Source organism: Delphinapterus leucas, chromosome 2 (genome assembly GCF_059928025.1).
Source record: "Delphinapterus leucas isolate spDelLeu-1000000601 "Yukka" chromosome 2, BTC_Dleu_Yukka2, whole genome shotgun sequence".
NCBI lineage: Eukaryota > Metazoa > Chordata > Mammalia > Artiodactyla > Monodontidae > Delphinapterus > Delphinapterus leucas.
This window is the reverse complement of record NC_143130.1, coordinates 152475282-152494269: the sequence shown is the minus strand read 5'-3', so window position 1 is coordinate 152494269 and position 18988 is coordinate 152475282. Positions and strand designations below refer to the sequence as shown.

General features: G+C 37.8%; 1 protein-coding gene across 11 annotated transcripts in view; it reads right to left on the bottom strand.

The window, feature by feature from the left end:
• PSEN1 (presenilin 1) overlaps positions 1–18988 on the bottom strand; it is a 77968-nt gene that overhangs the window by 35646 nt on the left and 23334 nt on the right. For 7 of the 11 annotated variants that reach the window (XM_022576633.2, XM_022576637.2, XM_089906215.1 and 4 more), the window contains 2 exons: positions 9952–10205; positions 7453–7594 (listed from right to left, as the gene is read on the bottom strand). In XM_022576633.2, the coding sequence (XP_022432341.1) occupies positions 7453–7594; positions 9952–10205 (396 nt within the window). Of the gene's footprint in view, positions 1–7452; positions 7595–9951; positions 10206–10678; positions 10965–18988 lie in introns of all 11 variants that reach the window. The other 4 variants (XM_089906213.1, XM_089906214.1, XM_089906212.1 and 1 more) reach the window with 2 other exon arrangements.

The window sequence follows — 18988 nt, the reverse complement described above, 5'->3', positions numbered from 1 at the left end:
GAGCCTGCGCTCTAGGGCCCGTGAGTCACAACTACTGAGCCCGCGTGCCACAACTACAAAAGCCCATGTACCTTGAACTCATGGTCTTCAACAAGAGAAGCCACCACAATAAGATGCCAGCGCACAGCAATGAAGAATAGCCCCCGCTCGCCGCAACTAGAGAAAGCCCGCAAGCAGCAATGAAGACCCAACGCAGCCAAAATAAATAAATAAATAAATAAATAAAATTTTAAGGGTTATTGTGTTAAAAAAAAACAAAACAGACAAAGACAACCTACGGAATGGGAGAAAATATTTGTAAATGATACGACTGACAAGGGGTTAATATCCAAAATATATGAACAAACCAAACAACTCAATGTCAAAAAGCAAACAACCCAATCAAAAAATGGGCAGAAGGCCTAAAGAGACATTTTTCCAAAGAATACATACACATGGACAACAGGCACATGAAAAGATGCTCAATATTGTTAATTATTAGAGAAATGCAAATCAAAACGAGTTATCACCTCATACTTGTCAGAATAGCTATCATCAAAATGACCACAAACAACAAGTATTGGCGAGGATGTGGAGAAAAGGGAACTTTTGTACCCTGTTGGTGGCAATGTAAATTTGTGCAGTCACTGTGGAAACCAGTATGGAGGTTCCTCAAAAAACTAAAAATAAAACTACCATATATTCCAGCAATTCCACTCCTGGGTATGTATCCAAGAAAAACAAAAACACTAATTTGAAAAGATACATGCACCCCTATGTTCATAGCAGCACTATTTACAACAGGCAAGATATGGAAGCAACCCAAATGTCCATCAACAGAAGAACGGATAAGATGTGTACACACACACAAACACACACACGCACACAGGAATATTATTCAGCCTTATAAAAGAATAAAATTCTTCCATTTGCAGCAATGTGGATGGACCTAGAGAGTATTAGGCTTAGTGAAATAAGTCAGACAGAGAAAGACAAATACTGTACGATACCACTTATATGTGGAATCTAAAAAGTAATACAAATAAATGTACATGTAAAACAGAAACAGATGCACAGATATAGAAAACAGACTAGTGGTTACCAAAGGGGAATGGGAAGTGAGGGGTACAAATTAGAGGTACGCCAATGTTCATTGAAGCACTATTTACAATAGCCAGGACATGGAAGCAACCTAAATGTCCATCAACAGACGAATGGATAAAGAAGATGTGGTACATGCACACAATGGGATATTACTCAGCCATAAAAAAGAACAGAATAATGCCACTTGCAGCAACATGGATGGACCTAGAGATTGTCATACTGAGTGAAGTCAGACACAGAAAGACAAATATCATATGATACTGCTTATATGTGGAATCTAAAAATAAGAGTACAAATGAGCTTATTTACAAAACAGAAGTAGACTCATAGATGTAGAAAACAAACTTATGGTTACCAGGGTATAAGGGTGGGGAGGGATACACTGGGAGATTGGAAGGGACATATACACACTACTATATATAAGATAGATAACTAATAAGAACCTGCTGTATAGCACAGGGGACTCTACTCAATAGTCTGTAATGGCCTATATGGGAAAGAATCTGAAAAAAAAAAAGAGTGGATATATATAGACATATAACTGATTCACTTTGCTGTACTCCTGAAACCAACACAACATTGTAAATCAACTATACTCCAATAAAAATAAAAAAACAAAAACAAAAACAAATAAGGGGTATGGAATTAGGAGGTACAAACCACTATGTATAAAATAGATAAGCAACAAGAATATATTTTATAGCACATGGAATTATAGCCATTATCTTGTAATAACTTTTAATGGAGTATAATCTGTAAAAATAACGAATCACTGTGCTGTATACCTGAAACTAATATAATACTGTAAATTAACTATACTTTGATTAAAAAATTTATCAACAGTCAACAGTTAACATTTAAACTTTAAAGCAGCAATATTTTCAATGGAGGAATTTTGATGTATTTCTTAAATAAACAATAAATTAATTGATAATAAATTGATAAAATAATTGATAAATCAAATTCAATAAAACTGAAAATCAGATATTCAGTTAAGTGACCTATGTACACATACTTTAACTGTACAGAGAAAACAGGTCGTCTAAATTACATAACCATTTGATAAAAGAATATTCTGAGGTTTCAATAAGTATTATTGAATCTGAGGTTTCAATAAGTATTGCTATGCTATGTTTATTTTACTTGGTTCATTAATAAGTTAACACTTATATGTCAGTCCATTAATATTATGCAGAATTCATATAGAACTATATAAATATTAGTCATTATTACTCATGTACAGCTTATTAATATGAGAGATAGAAACAGAGCCTGATTTTTAATTAATTAAATAATTAATTTCTCTGGCCACGCCATGTGGCATGCGGGATCTGAGTTCCCCGACGAGGGGTCGAACCCGTGCCCCCTGCAGTGGAAGCGTGGGGTCTTAACCACTAGACCGCACAACTTGATTTTTATAATCTATTACACAAGATAAAAAAAATTTATGGTAATTTTATGTAATGAGTATATTGGGGAAAATACTATACAAGCCAAAGAGTCTGGGGTTTTAAAAAATAGAATGGAGAAGCATGATACATTGTCAGGTAATTTTAAACCAAAAGTGAAATTATTTTGAGGTAGATACACCCATAATATGCTTTATGCTTTCAATGAACTTTACTGTTTAATGACAGGAGTTACTTAATCAACAACTTTCCCAAACATATCTCTTAATCAGAAAAGACCAAATCAAACCTTAAAGAAAAAGGAGAAAAGAAAACCTCCAAATCAAGAATATTATTTTGTCTTCTTTTTTAAAAAAATCTCCCCCACACACCTCCCAGATCCAGTTGTTCCAATTATCTCACTCTAAGCTATCAAAATCTAGTTGTCACTAATGTTAACATTAGAATCTATGTTAATTTTTGTCTCGTGGTTCCATTTTGATCACTCAAGGTGATCTGTGATTGTTAATTCTTTTGAAGAAAAGATTTCTTAAAAATTCTCTCTTTCTTTAAAACAACTTTATAAAATGTTACAATTTGGGAAAAGGTCAAAAGAGTGGCTTTACATCACTAAAGTTGGTATTCCTTTGACATTTAAATATTCTAAATTGACTATCCGAATACAACAAATTTAATATCTGGTGTTCCTCCATAAAAACCTCCCCTAACATTTTTTTTAAAATTTATTTATTTATTCATTTATTTAATTTTTGGCTGCATTGGGTCTTCGCTGCTGCACGCGGGCTTTCTCTACTTCCAGTGAGCGGGGGCTACTCTTTGTTGCGGGGCGCAGGCTTCTCACTGTGGTGGCTTCTCTTGTTGCAGAGCACAGGTTCTAGGCACACGGGCTTCAGTAGTTGTGGCTCGCGGGCTCTAGAGCACAGGCTCAGTAGTTGTGGTGCACGGGCTTAGTTGCTCTGTGGCATGTGGGATCTTCCCGGACCAGGGCTCGAACCCGTGTCCCCTGCATTGGCAGGCGGATTCTTAACCACTGCGCCACCAGGGAAGCCCCTCCCCTAACATTTTATTCTAAAAATTTTCAAACACACAGTGAACCACTGCCCAGATACCACCAAAATTCTACCATTCACATTTTGCTGTACTTGCTTTGCAACACATCTATCCATCTCTCCACCCATTAGCCCATTTTAATACATATCAAAGTAAACTGAAGACACCTGTACATTCCCCTCTAAGTACTTCAACTTTAGCAAAATATTCTAAAGGGAGTCCTTACTCTAGTTCATCTGCAAAAAAAATAATAATAAGCAGAAATGAATCTTCTCACCTGCATCCCAGCCCATTACAAGTCTTAGCTTTAGAAATAATCCAAGTTATAAAACTAAAAAGTATATAAAATATTACAAAACAGAAAAACTTTAAAGAGTGGGAGATGTACACTGGTATTCCATACTGAGCTCCAAATTAAGGGTTAGAGTAAATATTATGTACCAGAAATCCTCTACTTTCTTAAGAAATGCTTTTTACCTTGTTTTATGGGGGAAGGGGCAAGGGAACATGGGAATGTTTTTTATTTTAAAAAAACAGCATTTTTCTGAATACAAAGTAACATATGCTTATAACATATAGAAAATATAGAAACACTAGAAGAAAAAAGAATTCCCACTGACCAATGAGAACCAAAGTTGACATTAACATTTCCTTTCAGACATGTTTTCTGTCTGCATATGTAAAGACCTTTTAAAAAAATTAGAATCAGGTAATAGAAAATTTTACATTCTGCTTTTTAAATTAATTTTTTATTAAAGACAAATTCTCATCCCACCAAATATTTTTTTAAATGACTTTTAAATAACTAAATAATAGTCTACTTACATGCATGAACCCACAATTTAACTTTTCTTTTATGCATGGAATTTGTGGGGTTTTCCTTCTTTTTCCAATTATATTTTATGCTAGGAGTAATATCTAGTATGCAAATATTTTCCAGCGTTTTTAACTCTTTGGGATAAATCATGAAAGCAAAATACAGAACCAAAGTGTACAAACATTTTCTAATTACTGACTATTGATACATACTGGCTTAGTGACTCCACAAAAAAGGCCTGATTAACCTTCACCAAATCAATAAGTTAAATATGTTAATTTGTTATTTTGATATATATATTTTTTGCTAGTGAGAAAATACACATACACCTCTCTCTCCCTCTCTCTTCCTCTCCCTCTCCTGGCCACCTATATTTCCTTCATAATTTCTCTGCTTGGATTTTTAAAATTTCTTATTAGGATGTTCATAATTTTAATTATTTGTAACTGCTCTTCATATGGTAAAAATATTAGCTCTCTGCCTGTAATAATGGTTGTAAATGGTCTTCTTATTTAGGTTAATCACTGATGTTATGATTTTCTGAATTATTACCTAAATTCAAAGCCTCTTCTGATGATGACTAAATAACACCTTCCCTTTTTCTAGAACATCAGGTGGTAAAACAGGCCTTTCTCATCTTGCTACAAACCCTAGTTCAGCTTTCCTGTGCTAAAGGCTCTGAAAGAAAAGAGCCCCTGCTTCAGTACAGAACAGCAAGGGTCTCCTCTAAACACTGAACTATCTAGGCCAGAAATCATGTGACTTTAGTAAGCTATACAGTTTCATCTATAACAAATGATATATAATAATTAACTGCCTTTTCCATTTCTTCCTTTTTTTTTTTTTTTTTTTCCATTTCTTCCTTTTTAAGGTTTGTTTGGTCTTTTAGCTTCTTGTGCTTCTCAAAGACATTGCACAATCAACCACTGACACACAAATCCTCAGGGCTTATTTCCAAACAGGTCCTGGCAAGTTGCTGAATTTCTGACTCAAAAGCTCCTTTTATTTTTATACTAGGAGTCAAAATCAACAACTTGTTTCTATAGAATTGGCTGTGTTTGCTAAGACTTGAGTATGAAAAAGCAAAAGAAAACAACACAAAAATGAATGGGTGAACGTGGAAATCCAGCTAAGTATAAACCTTTTAGATGGTCTAATATGAAGCATTAACTAAAATATGCACAAAACTGACCAAAAATACATCAGGATAAGTTCTAGTTCTACCTACCTAATACAACTACAAAACCTGGATCGAATGCGTGCAGCTGCCAGTAGGCTGGGGAGTCAGAAATACCAGGAAGCCAGCGATGAGTTTACCACTTTTTCCCTCCAGTACTACCCTCCTCCACCTGAACTCAACACAACCCAAGTGGACATTAGCAAGACTATGAGCTCCAGGAGAAGCCCTCTAAGTTCCTGCTAGTAAAGCAGAAAGAGGTCTCCTAACACCAAAGAAGAATGCAAAACCCCAGGTGACTCCCAATAACATGTGAGGAACAAAAGTAGCATATAATCCAGATACAAGTCACAAAGAAAGTCCAATAAAGCAGAGAAATGGAACTGGCAGGTAAACACTTATATGTAAACAAATATATATAGTGGAAAAAAAAAGATAAAGTAATTGAGACATGAGCATATTTAAGCAGGGGGAGGAGTATGCTTCTCAACATGGGTTTACATCTTTGGCTCTCTGAGTGTTGATGACTACCTGTCACCATCACACACATCTTTTGTCTTCAATCTCTACATTCTGATGTCAGACTGCAAATGGTCATCACTTAGGTTAATACTTCCACCCACTCAACAAACAAGGTTAAACTCTGTATAATTTTAGAGTTTGTGAACACTGAAAAGGTATTCCATCTTATTAATAATCAATTAAATGCAAATTAAGACATTTTTGCTTTGCCTATGAGGGTTAGCAGATTTTTTAAAAAAAAATGAAACGCTGGTGAAGGTGGGGTAAGACAGCCTCTTTCACTACCAGTGTTAAGTACAAATTGATACTATCATCTTGAAAACAAAATTCTGCATAGCAAGACAGTTAAAAATATGCAGATAATTCGCTCCAGAAATTCTGTGCCTAGGATTTTACCCTAAGGAAATAATTTGAAAAACGTAAAAGTTCTATGCATAAAGACATTCATTGCTTTTTAGAAGAGCGAAAATCTGGAAACAACTTAAATGTCCAAATTAGGGGAAGTGAATTACAATACACTCATTGAGTCAAATATTATGTAACCATTAGACATATTTGCTAAGAATTTATAATATGGAAAAATGCTTATGCCAAAGTAAAAGTTAAAAAAGGACACATACTGATTATGCATTTGATTTTAACCATGTTAAAGAATATACAGAAGTAAATACTAAAAAGAGAGTAGAATTCAATATTTGAAAAGTTAGTATTTCTTTTATTTGAGAATGAGCCTAAAGGTTCATGACCTGTAATAATTTGTCCTTTTTCTGAGGCATGAATCTGAAACACGTGCCAGGTAGCTGAAATTCACAAGCAAGTCACTTAGGTAGAGAGTGAGGTAGGGGACCAGAGGCTGGGCTGGGCCTGTGTCTTTCCTGCACAACCTCCCCTGCCTTTGTTTCCCAAGTAAAGAATTTGTGTTCCTGCAGGAGAGAGAGAGGGAATGGACATCTACGAATTTAGAACTGGGAATTCGGCCAGTCATCAATGAGTTTAACAACAGCACCTGAAGGTGGCTTTGCTGTTCTGTACTCAAGTTGAGAATCTGAATTTTTGTAGTTATAAGTTATTTTATGGAGACAATTATATGCTACAGTGCTATCTGTCAATGAGGGAATTCACAAAGGTTCAGGATATATCCTTCTGGAATGTCCGAAGTATACAGCAAATCAAAATGTTAAAACCATTTAGAGTGTGATATTATACGAAAACATTTGTTTTTCATTTATGCCTTTTTGCATTTTTAAAACGTTCCACAAATGAGGGGGGAAACTAAAAATTAACTTGGTTCTAGAATATAAGACCTTTTTCTTTACTAGACCAAGTAAGGTGACAACAAAGCCCAACCATGAAAAGAAGATGGTGGAAAGCAAAGCTCTGTGTCTCACGCTCACCTTATAGCACCTGTATTTATATAGAACCACCAGGAGAATAGTCATGATGACAATGACGCTGATCATGATAGCAGCATTCAGAATTGAGTGCAGGGCTCTCTGCCCCACAGTCTCGGTGTCTTCTGTGAATGGCGTATAGATTCTAAAATAAAATAAAACACAAAAGCCCCCAGGTAAGTGTTAATGGAGATTCCAAATTACATGCTCTCCAACACCAGTTTTGTTTCCTTGATTCAACTGATATAAGTCACTTTTTTCCATCTCATCAATCTAACCAAGAGTTTTTAACCTAATAAAAATAGCTATATGCTAAAATAAGTCCTTCAAAATAAAAGGAGATAGGTAAAATATGGAGGTGGACCTATGTGAGCCAGACACTGGCTCCATCTAGTGGATGATTTATACCGAAATAATTACCTCATCAAATATTCTTTCTCCACAGCTTATTAGTGATTTGTTAAAGTACCAGATTCTGATAACCAATGAAAACCTACTACACAGCACAGAGAACTCTATACTCAGTGCTCTGTGGTGACCTAAATGGGAAGGAAATCCGAAAAACAGGGGATATATGTATATGTATAGCTGATTCACTTTGCTGTACAGCAGAAACCAACACAACACTGTAAAGCAACTATACTCCAAAAACATTAAAAAAAAAAAAAAAGTACCAGATTCTGCCATAAACTACCTAGGCTACAAGTGGTTGTCAGAGGAAGGTAAAATGGCTGATAATTATCCTTCATCTGTACGGTGACTGCAACTGAAGTTGTCTTGAGATAATGTCACATATCCAGCTTGCCCTTGCTTCTCATTCACATAGAAACACTTTTATCCCAGGTACCAATGTTCCCAGTAGAAGACTTTATTTCTGCCTCCCCTACAGTTATGTGTGGCCATGAGAATAAGTAATGGCCAATGAATTATAGGCAGATGTGTTGTGTGGAACTTCTAAGGGAGGAGTTAGTTCTGCTGAGAGTCATGTCTCATGTCCTTTTCTCCCCCACTCCTTCCTGCTGTCTGAATGAAGGCTGGGGCTCCAGCACCAATACTGGACCCCGAAATAACCTAGAGGGTAGAAGCCAAAAAAGAAGGGACGAAGGAGCCTCAGTCCTTGATGAAGAGAAGCCACTACACAATCTGAACTACTACCTCTGCACTACTCTGTGGGAGACAGAGAAAATATGTGCATCATTCAAACCAGATGTTTTGATTTTCTTTCTTTTGGCCGTGCCACACAGCTTGCAGGATCTTAGTTCCCCAACCAGGGATCGAAGCCGGGCCCCGGCAGTGAAAGCACCGAGTCCTAACCACTGGACTGCTAGGGAATTCCCTGTTTTGATTTTCTATAATGGGCTCAGCAAACTTTCTGTAAAAAAGTAGAGAGTAAATACTTTAAGCTTTGTGTGTCATGTGGTCTCTGTTGCAACCACTCAACTCTGCCACTGTAGTGTGCAAGCAGCCATAGACAATATATAAACGGATGGACATGGCAGCGTCCAGTAAAACTTCCTTTACAAAAGGAGGTGGCAGGCAGATCTGGCCTGTGGGGCATAGCTTGCTAACCCCTGTTCTTTAACATGCAGCCAAACCTAACTCTAACTTACAGAGATAATATTCCCCAACCTCTTTTGGTTATTGTTTCCAATCCCTGTCCTTCACTTACTGTCTTACCCTTTCTCCCAAAAGGTTAAAAGCTTGGCTTTCAGAACCCCACAGAGTTTTCCAGACACTCGCCAATTTCGAAATTCATTTAAAACTTTTTGAGCCCCACAAAAGTCCTAGAGACAGAACTAGGTGACATCTGAATCAAAGCATTTTTCTTGGAGACAAAGGGTCGACACCAACGGCACCAGAGAAATCTACATGACAGTTCCACAAACACTTAGTGCCAGCCTGCATTGCTTCTTCATCCTTTCACTGAACAACTTTTTTTTTTTGCTGAGCATTTATTACATACCTCACCCTGGAAATAAAGTTTCCTCACAGGCCTCATAGTACAGAAGGAAACCAAGCATTAAATAATGAAAATAAATAAATACTTGCATATTGTAACAAGTGAAAAAAGAACAGGTTGCTATGAGAAAGGATACCAGGAAGGACCTAATTCTGTTAGGAGGATCAGGGAAGTTATCTTTTAGGATTCAACATTTAAGCCAAGATGAGAAGGATGATAGGAATTAATCCACCAAAGTTAGAAAAGGAAAAGAACATTCCAGGGAGAAGAACAATGGGCCCAGTGGCCCTGAGGCAGTAAAATCACTACTTAACTGCTCAATTCCAAATAAATCCAACCCTATCTAGGGACACCACACAAAAAATATAACTCTGCAGCTCTCATCTTCTCTACTTAAAGCAGCATCTGCTTTTGGCCATCAGAGCGATGGACTCCCTAGCCTTCATGTCCCTTCAGTGCAGAGGCCTTCAAGGTGGTGACGACACGCTATGAAGGACAGTACGCTGGCCTTGAGCATAATGATACACAATACTCATACGTACAGCTGCCCATCCTTCCGGGTATAAAAGCTGACTGATTTGATGGTGGCCACGACCACCACCATACAGAGAGTCACGGGGACAAAGAGCATGATCACATGTTTGGCGCCATATTTCAACGTCAGCTCCTCATCTTCCTCTTCCTCTTGTTCCACCACCTGCTGTGAGTTACCAGGGGCTCGGCCATTGGATAACGACTCAGAGTTGCCATGCCTCCGCCTCTCGCTGCCGTGCTCATGCCGCTCTCTACTGTCATTCTAAAAGCACAAGAGAGACTTGTTCAGTAAATTAGACTCCCAGTAGAATCAAGGTGCTCTGTATCAAAAACAGAAAATTTAATGATTAGACCCGAGATTATCAACAGGCCCCTTATTACATGAGTTCCAAAAACCTGAGGCAAGAAAGAATCAATTTACAAGAAGTATGCAGTTTAAAAGCCAAGATTATTTACCACTGTCCACTGAAGGAACCCAGGTCCTCCCTTTCACCTGGCTCATGGCTTACCTCATTCTCACCTTCCATTCTCAACCTAATACAATTGTACTCATCCTTTGAGGTTTGACTTAAAAACGACACCTGCATGAAGCCTTCTTTACTTGCTGCAGCTGCAAGCAGAGTACGCTCACTTTTTCAAACCATGAAGTGCTTTCTACCTGTGGTTTCATATCAGTTATACAAGGAACTATCTCACCTTCATTATTTTTTTTAATATATATATATATTTATTTACTTTTGGCTGCATTGGGTCTTTGTTGCTGCACGCGAGCTTTCTCTACTTGCGGTGAGCGGGGGCTACTCTTCGTTGCGGCGTGTGGGCTTCTCATGGCGGTGGCATCTCTTGTTGCAGAGCACGGGCTCTAGGTGCGCGGGTTTCAGTAGTTGTGGCATGCGGGCTCAGCAGCGGTGACTCGCGGGCTCTGGAGTGCAGGCTAAGTAGCTGTGGTGCATGGGTTTAGTTGCTTAGTCGCTCCGCGGCATGTGGGGTCTTCCCGAACCAGGGCTCAAACCCATGTCCCCTGCATTGGCAGGCAGATTCTTAACCACTGCACCACCAGGGAAGTCCCTCACTTTCATTATTAATAAGACTTAAAAATCCTTGAAGTGATTTACGAGGGATCTCTCGGTATTATTTCTTACCATCTACAGTTATCTCAAAAAAATATTCAATTAAAAAAAAACCTTTACAGAGAGAAACTAGGACTTAATTCTGATGCCCTCCCACCCTGTCCCCACTCCATTCCCATCTTGCCCTGTATAGAGGAAGAGAACAATAAATGTGTGATGAATAAAGGAATGGAAGTAGAATTTCCTTAGATTCTACTTTCCTCTTAACCTAACCACCACTTTGTTACTTATAAATCCTTATCCTGGGTTTATCCTTTCCTATTCTTCAAGTTCAGTTTCTTTTTTGGTATTACTGTATCTAAAACTCACTTTTTGTAAAGGGTAGGATGAATCCCAAGAGCACTAACAACAACAGCAAAATAAAAATAATAAGACAAAAGGAGAAAAATAACAGAGAAGTAAATAAAACAGGAGATAGAAGCAGACTGATAGTCACTGTTGCTGATAAGATAAAATCAGCTCGGTTAAGACAGGGTTCTCTGAGGAAGCTCATGTGAGAACATGCCACTCTTGTACCTCATTTTTGACTAGAGTTTAACCAAGTATCACTACAGAGGAATACTATTATTCAATAAAAATACATAACATGCTTAATAATAGCTTAAAATTATTACAAGGTACTACGGATTGTGATATGTCCTTTTTTTTTTTTTGGCTGCACTGCACGGCTTGCAGGATCTTAGTTCCCCGACCAGGGACTGAACCCGTGCCCTTGGCAATGAGAGTGCAGAGTCTCAACCACCAGGCCACCAGGGGAGCCCTGAGGTGTGTTTTACATTTAATTCTCACAGCCACCTCATCATCACCACTTTACAGGCAAGGCTAGTAAGTGTTACACAAATGGTTTGAACCTAGGTGTGACAGACTGCAGAAATCAAGTTTTTAACGCCCTCTCAATTTGCCATTCACAAGACAACATGGAAGCTCTGTACACTCAATGTGGGCTTTCTCTTTCCTTTGACTTTCAATTTATTCATTCCACAAGTAATCGGAATTCTATATTCCAGGTATTCTGCTGTGGCAATGCTGAAATTAAAAAGATCTAGGTGCTGTCCTTAAGTAGCTCATGAGATAGTTTTAACATAGGAGAAGTATTATACTAGAGATGTGAACAAAGTGCTACAGGACTGATTAATTTTGTATGATCAAGAAAGGCAACATATGGTGGGAATGTAAATTGGTACAGCCACTATGGAAAACAGTCTGGAGGTTCCTTGAAAAACTAAAAATAGAGTTGCCATATGATCCAGCAATCCCACTCCTGGGCATATATCCAGACAAAACTCTAATTTGAAAAGATACATGCATCCCAATGTTCACAGCAGCACTGTTTACAATAACCAAGATATGGATGCAACCTAAATGTCCATCAACAAATGAATGGATAAAGAAGATGTGGCATATACATATATGCAACACACACACACACACACACACACACACACACACACACACACACTGGAATATTACTCAGCCATAAAAAAGAATGAAATAATGCCATTTGCAGCAACATGGATGGACCCAGAGATTATCATACAAAGTGAAGTAAATCAGAAAGAGAAAGACAAGTATCATATGATCTCACTTATATGCAGAATCTAAAATATGATACAATTGAACATATTTACAAAACAGAAACAAACCCACAGACACAGAAAACAAACTTATGGTTACCAAAGGAGAAAGGGGGTGGAGGAGGGATAAATTAGGAGTTTGGGATTAGTAGATACAAACTACTATAAATAAAACAGATAAACAACAAAGTCCTACTGTATAGCACAGGGAACTATATTCAATACCCTGTAATAAACCACAATGGAAAATAATCTGAAAAAGAAAAAAAATATATATATGTATAACAATCACTTTGCTATACACCTGAAACTAACACAACATTGTAAATCAACTATATGTCAATAAAAAATTAAGAATAAAATAAAATAAAAAAGAAACACAACATAAAAGATATAATTCTTGAGCAGAAGGTGAATGGGCTCCTGGCAGAGACAACATGTAGAGTGGCACAGGCCTATGCAGAAAATCAGTGAGTACTCCTGAGGGGGCTGGAGGACAGGGTGGTCAAGGCTGATGGCAGGAAAGGAAGGTTAGGAACAGGTTGTAAAGAACCTTGTTTGCCATGCCAGGGACTTCAGCCTTTGTCCTGTAGGAAACAAAGTCATAAAAATTGTTAAGGTTGAGGAAGTGACACATCAGATTATGTTTCATTTTCAAGAAACTTGACTGAGTGACGATGGAAAATAGGAGAGGTATGAGAAGAATATTTCAGAAGTGGAATTGACAGGGCTTTGTGGCAAATTACATGTGAATGGTCAGGAAGGAGTCAAGGATGACTCTGGAGGTTTAGGCATAAGGGACTAGGAAGGTGGTGATGGCATTGATAGATATAGGGAACACAAGAAGATGGGCAGGCTAGAGGAGAGGAGAGAGATTTTAGTTAGGGAGATAGGTGAATCTGAAGTACCTACAACCAGGCAGGAAAGTCCAAAGGCAGTTAATAAGAATTTCAAGCTCAGAAGGGAGTTGGGGGAAGTCATTAGTTTCCATTGCTATGCAAGTGGATGAAATCTCAGGGAGAAAGTATAGATGGACATGTTGGTCATTAATGTACTACAACAGCTGTGGAAGGAAAAATACAGAGTGGGATGACGACCAACGAGAGAAGCAGCAGGTTATTCATAAATCATAATGGACTGGGGATTGAATGGAAACTGAGAAGTTAGAGGCAATCATTCCTTGAAGCAAAACAAAAACAAAAACAAAAAAAGTGACAACAGAAGGGATTCAAATTTGAAAAAGTTATTTTAGAGACTTAAGCATACTTGTCAGGTCAAAGTATAGAATTAGGATTAGAGTAAAAGGGTGATGATACAAGACAGAGAGACGATAATTAATGAAACAGGGTAAGGGATAAATGGCGGAGAAGAGAAGTAGAGAGAAAAGTTGGCCTTACAAAGGCACTGGTGCCCTCTGCCTCAGTCTGACCTCATGGAGAAAACATTTATGAAGACTCAAGCCCTATGAGGAGCGGAAAGGAAACTACTGCAAAGCACAAAAGATAGAAATATGTATACCACTCACCAAGAAAGATAATTTTTGCCGAACACAAGTCACTAAAGTTCAGTAGGAAGGAAATGGTTATGAGGAAGGTGGGATCTGGAAAACACGGGTATAGTGTGATTGATAGCTGAGGAGCAGGAGGGTTGAGGGAATTCATACTTCTATTTTCTTAGAAGGAGGTGACTACGTCATACGCTAAGAATGTTATGTTTGTGACTAATATTCAACAATACAATTACGACCAACTTGATGGGCTGATTAATGTTCAATATAAACTAAAATGCAAGTAATAACAGCACCCTTTATAGAGTATTTACAAAGCATTTATATAATTTAGTATTATATAATTGATATAAAGTACTTATATAATTTACAAAGCACTCTCACGTCATCTTATTTATTCTTTTCATATATTGGGAGGTTTTGGCAGATGAACACTAAAGCAACTGGTCCAAAATCTCACAGACAGAAAACAGCAGAGGCAGGAATCAAATCCAAGTCTCTTGCTTCAAAACCTGAGTTCCTGCTATGGCACCACAGCTGTCCTACCAGGCTACGTGAGCTGTAACTGGGTGAGCCTAGCATGAAAGTGGCAATCATAAAATGCCTGTTTATGGTACTCTACTGGATGTTCCGGTTTATGATGAACATTAGCGAGCCCCACCCTGCCCTGCCCCTGGAGCTGATATGGGGATACTAGAGCACTGTTTCTCTCTCTCTCTCTCACATACACACACACACCCCTTCATCTTCATAGTAATACTTCAGATACTGTTTTAAAAACTAACCATATTATTGTCTTTTAAAGTATAATTTATTTATTTAAACAGGTAAAACATACATACGGTTCTAAAGCCAGGAAGTATACAGTAAAACACCTCCCACTTAGCTATCTACTTAGTTTCCTAATCCCCCAGGTTACCACTGTCACTGTTCTCGGCAAATCTTTTTAAAGTTTCCTTATGCATATACAAGCAAATACAAATATATATTCTCATTCCCCTTGTCCACACAAATGGTAGCACAATAAATGCACTGTCCTGTACTTTGCTTTCTTTTTTGAACTATGTATCTTAGAGAGTTTTTTACACATCAGTAAAGAATATCCTTATTCTCTAAAAAAAAATTTTTTTTTAGCCAGCTGTATAGTCAGTATATGAATATATCATAATTTAATAGGCCAATCCTCTAATGATGGACATTAAACTTGTTTCCAACTTTTTGCCATTCCAAACACTGCTGCGATGAATGCCCCCCTGTAAGTTACTTCACGTGTATGGGGGCATATTTGCAGGATAAATTCCCTGAAGTAGAAGTAAAAGTACGGGGTCAAAGTATACACACATTTGAAATACTGATTTATACTGCCAAATAGCCCTCTTTATGGGTTGTACCAGTTTAAAGTCTAAGCGATGCAGGAGAGTGCCTGTTTCAACAAGCCCTTGTCAACATAGTAAGCTATGAGAGGCCTGAATTTATACCAGTTTGATAGGTATTAAAATATGGGATCTCAGTGTAATTTTAACTTTTACGTCTCTTATTATTAGAAAAGATGAGCTTTTTTTGTTTTGTTTTTTTGTTTTGTTTTGTTTTTTTGTGGTACGCGGGCCTCTCACTGTTGTGGCTTCTCCTGCTGCAGAACACAGGCTCAGCGGCCATGGCTCACGGGCCCAGCCGCTCCGCAACATGTGGGATCCTCCCGGAACGGGGCACGAACCCGTGTCCCCTGCATCGGCAGGTGGACTCTCAACGACTGAGCCACCAGGGAAGCCCTGAGTATTTTTTTTAATGAACTAAGTATTCATATCCTTTGTCATCTTTCTATTTGGCTTATGGTACTTTGTTTTAATTAAAACTTATTAATTTAAAAAAGTGAATGTACAAGGACATAGCAGTCAACAAGACTGCCCTCATGAAATGATTTCAAGCAGGGGAAGACAGATAATAAACAAGATAATTACGGATTGAAACAGTACTATAATAGGGTGATGTGATAAATACATAGAATGGGACTACTTTCAAGTAATGTGACCAGAGAATATCTTTCTGAGGAAGTGACATTTGAGCTGAGACCTGAAGGATGAAAAGATGTGAAAGGGCTTTGGTACTGTAAAGGATTAACTCAGCAGGTCAGGGGTGTCCAAACCCTGCACACACCAAAGAAAGATCTGGTCTGCTTCCTAGGAGATAACCTCTAAGCCCTTGGAATAGGCTGCCTGTTAAGAGTGTTTCTGTTTACATGAGGCCTTGGGTCACATTATTAACAATGTGATCCATGGTGGCAATTTTGGGCTACATGGTATCTGCGTGACCTTAGGAGGGGCTACAGAACTATGTTCAGACATGTCTACATGACCAACCCCCAATAAAACTCCTGGACACCAAGGCTCAAGTATGCTTCCCTGGTGAGCAATACTCCGTGCATGTTGTCTCACACTGTTCCTGGGAGAATTAAGCACCGTTCGCATGACTCCATTGGGAGAGGACAAGTGGAAGCTTGGGCCTGGTGTCTCCTGGATCCTTACCCTTTGTGCCTTTTTCTGTAGCTAACTTTAATCTTTGCCTTTTCACTGTAATAAATTGTAACAGTGAGTATAACGGCTTTTCTGAGATCTGTGGGTCCTTCTACTGCCTAATCACTGAACCTGAGCATGGTCTTGAGGAACCCCAAATATATGTGTACACTGAAAACTATAAAATATTGCTAAGAGAAATTAAAGATCAAAAGCAAAAATAGACAAATGGGACTACATCAAACTTTAAAACTTCTGTGCATCAAAGAAACAAACAGTAAAAAGGCAACCACAGAATGGAAGAAAATGTTTGCAAATTACATACCTGATAATAGGTTAATATCCAGAATATATAAAGAACTCCTAAAATTTAACAACAAAGAAACAAATAATCTGATTTTAAAATGGCAAAAGACTTGAATAGACATTTCTCCAAAGAATATATACAAATGGCCAACAAGCATAAGAAAAGATGCTCAATATCACTATTCATCAGAGAAATTCAAATGAAAACTAAAATGAGATATCTTATATGCATTAGGATGGCTACTACCAAAAAAACAGAAAATAACAAGTATTAGCAAGGGTGCAGAGAAATTGAAGCCCTGTTGGCGGGAATGTAAAATGGTACAGCCGCTATAGGAAACAGTACGCAGGTTCCTCAAAAAAATTAAAAACAGAATTGTCATATGATTCAGCAACCCTGCTTCTAGTTACATATCCAAAAGAATTAAAAGTAGTATCTCAAAGAGATATTTGTGCACCCATGATCACTGCAGCATTATTCACAAGAGCCAGGAGACAGAAGAAACTCAAATGTCTATCAATAGACAGATAAAGGAAATGTGATACATATGTACAATGGAATATTATTCACCCTTAAAAGAGAAGGAAATTGGGCCTCCCTGGTGGCACAGTGGTTGAGAGTCCGCCTGCCAATGCAGGGGACACGGGTTCGTGACCCGGTCCGGGAAGATCCCACATGCCGTGGAGCGGCTGGGCCCGTGAGCCATGGCTGCTGAGCCTGCGCGTCCGGAGCCTGTGCTCCACAACGGAAGAGTCCACAACAGTGAGAGGCCCGCGTACCGCAAAAAAAAAAAAAAAAAAAAAGAGAAGGAAATCGTGTCACTTGCTGAAACATGGATGAATCTTGAGGACATTATACTGTGAAATAAGCAAGTCACAAAAAGACAAATACTGCATGATTCCACTTATATGAAGTATCTAAAGTAGTCCAACTCAAAAAAAAGTATAACTGTGGTTGCTAGGGGCTGTGGGGATGGGGAAATAGGGAGTTGTTCAATAGGTGCAGAGTATCAGTTTTGCAAGTTGAAAAAGTTCTAGAAATCTACTGTGCCAGAATGTGAATATAGTTAACACTACTGAACTGTACACTTAAAAATGGTTAAGATGGTAAAGTTTAAAATTTATGTCATGTCATTTATCACAATTAAAATAAATTTTTTAAAGACCTAAATATTTGATAAATGTAGAGCTATACTGTGTATTCATGGCTTGAAAGACTCAATATTGTCAACGTGTCAATTCTACCAACGCCACCCCCTCACCCCCCTACTGAGTGATCTGAAGGTTCAATACAACCTCAATTGGCTTTTCTGTAGAAATGTTTATTAAGTTAATATGTAAATAAAGGACCTAGGATATCCAAAACAATGAAAGTTGGAGAACTAATGCCACAAGACTTCTTATACAGTTATGGTTATCAAAAAATGTAATATTGGCACAAATAACAAAACAGAGAGCCCAGAAACAGCCTGACACATATGCATGGCTGATTTTTCCCAAAGGTGCAAAGGCAATTCAGTGGAGAAAGGACAGTCTTTTTCAACAAATGACGCTGAAACAACTGGATATCCAAATGGAGAAAATTGAACTGTGATCCATACCTCATACCATATACAAAAAATTATACTTACAATACAGACCTAAATGTAAAACCTAAAACTACAGTTTCCAGAAGAAAGTAATGTAAGAAAAAACTTTTGAGAACTTGAGTTAAGCAAGATTTCTCAGGTATGACATAAAGAAAAAGAAGATCCACAAAAGGAAAAATAGATAAAAGGGACTTTATCAATATTTGAACTCATCTATTTCTGCGCTTTAAAAAACAGTGTTAAGAAAATAAAAAGACAAGCCATAGACTGGGAGAAAATGTTTGCAAATCATATATATCATAGAGGACTTGTATCTGGAATATATAAAGAACTCTCAAAACTCAATAAAACAACCCCCTCCAAAAAAACAAGAAAGAAAAAGAAAACAAACAACCCAATTTAAAAACTGAGTAAGAGATTTGAACAGAT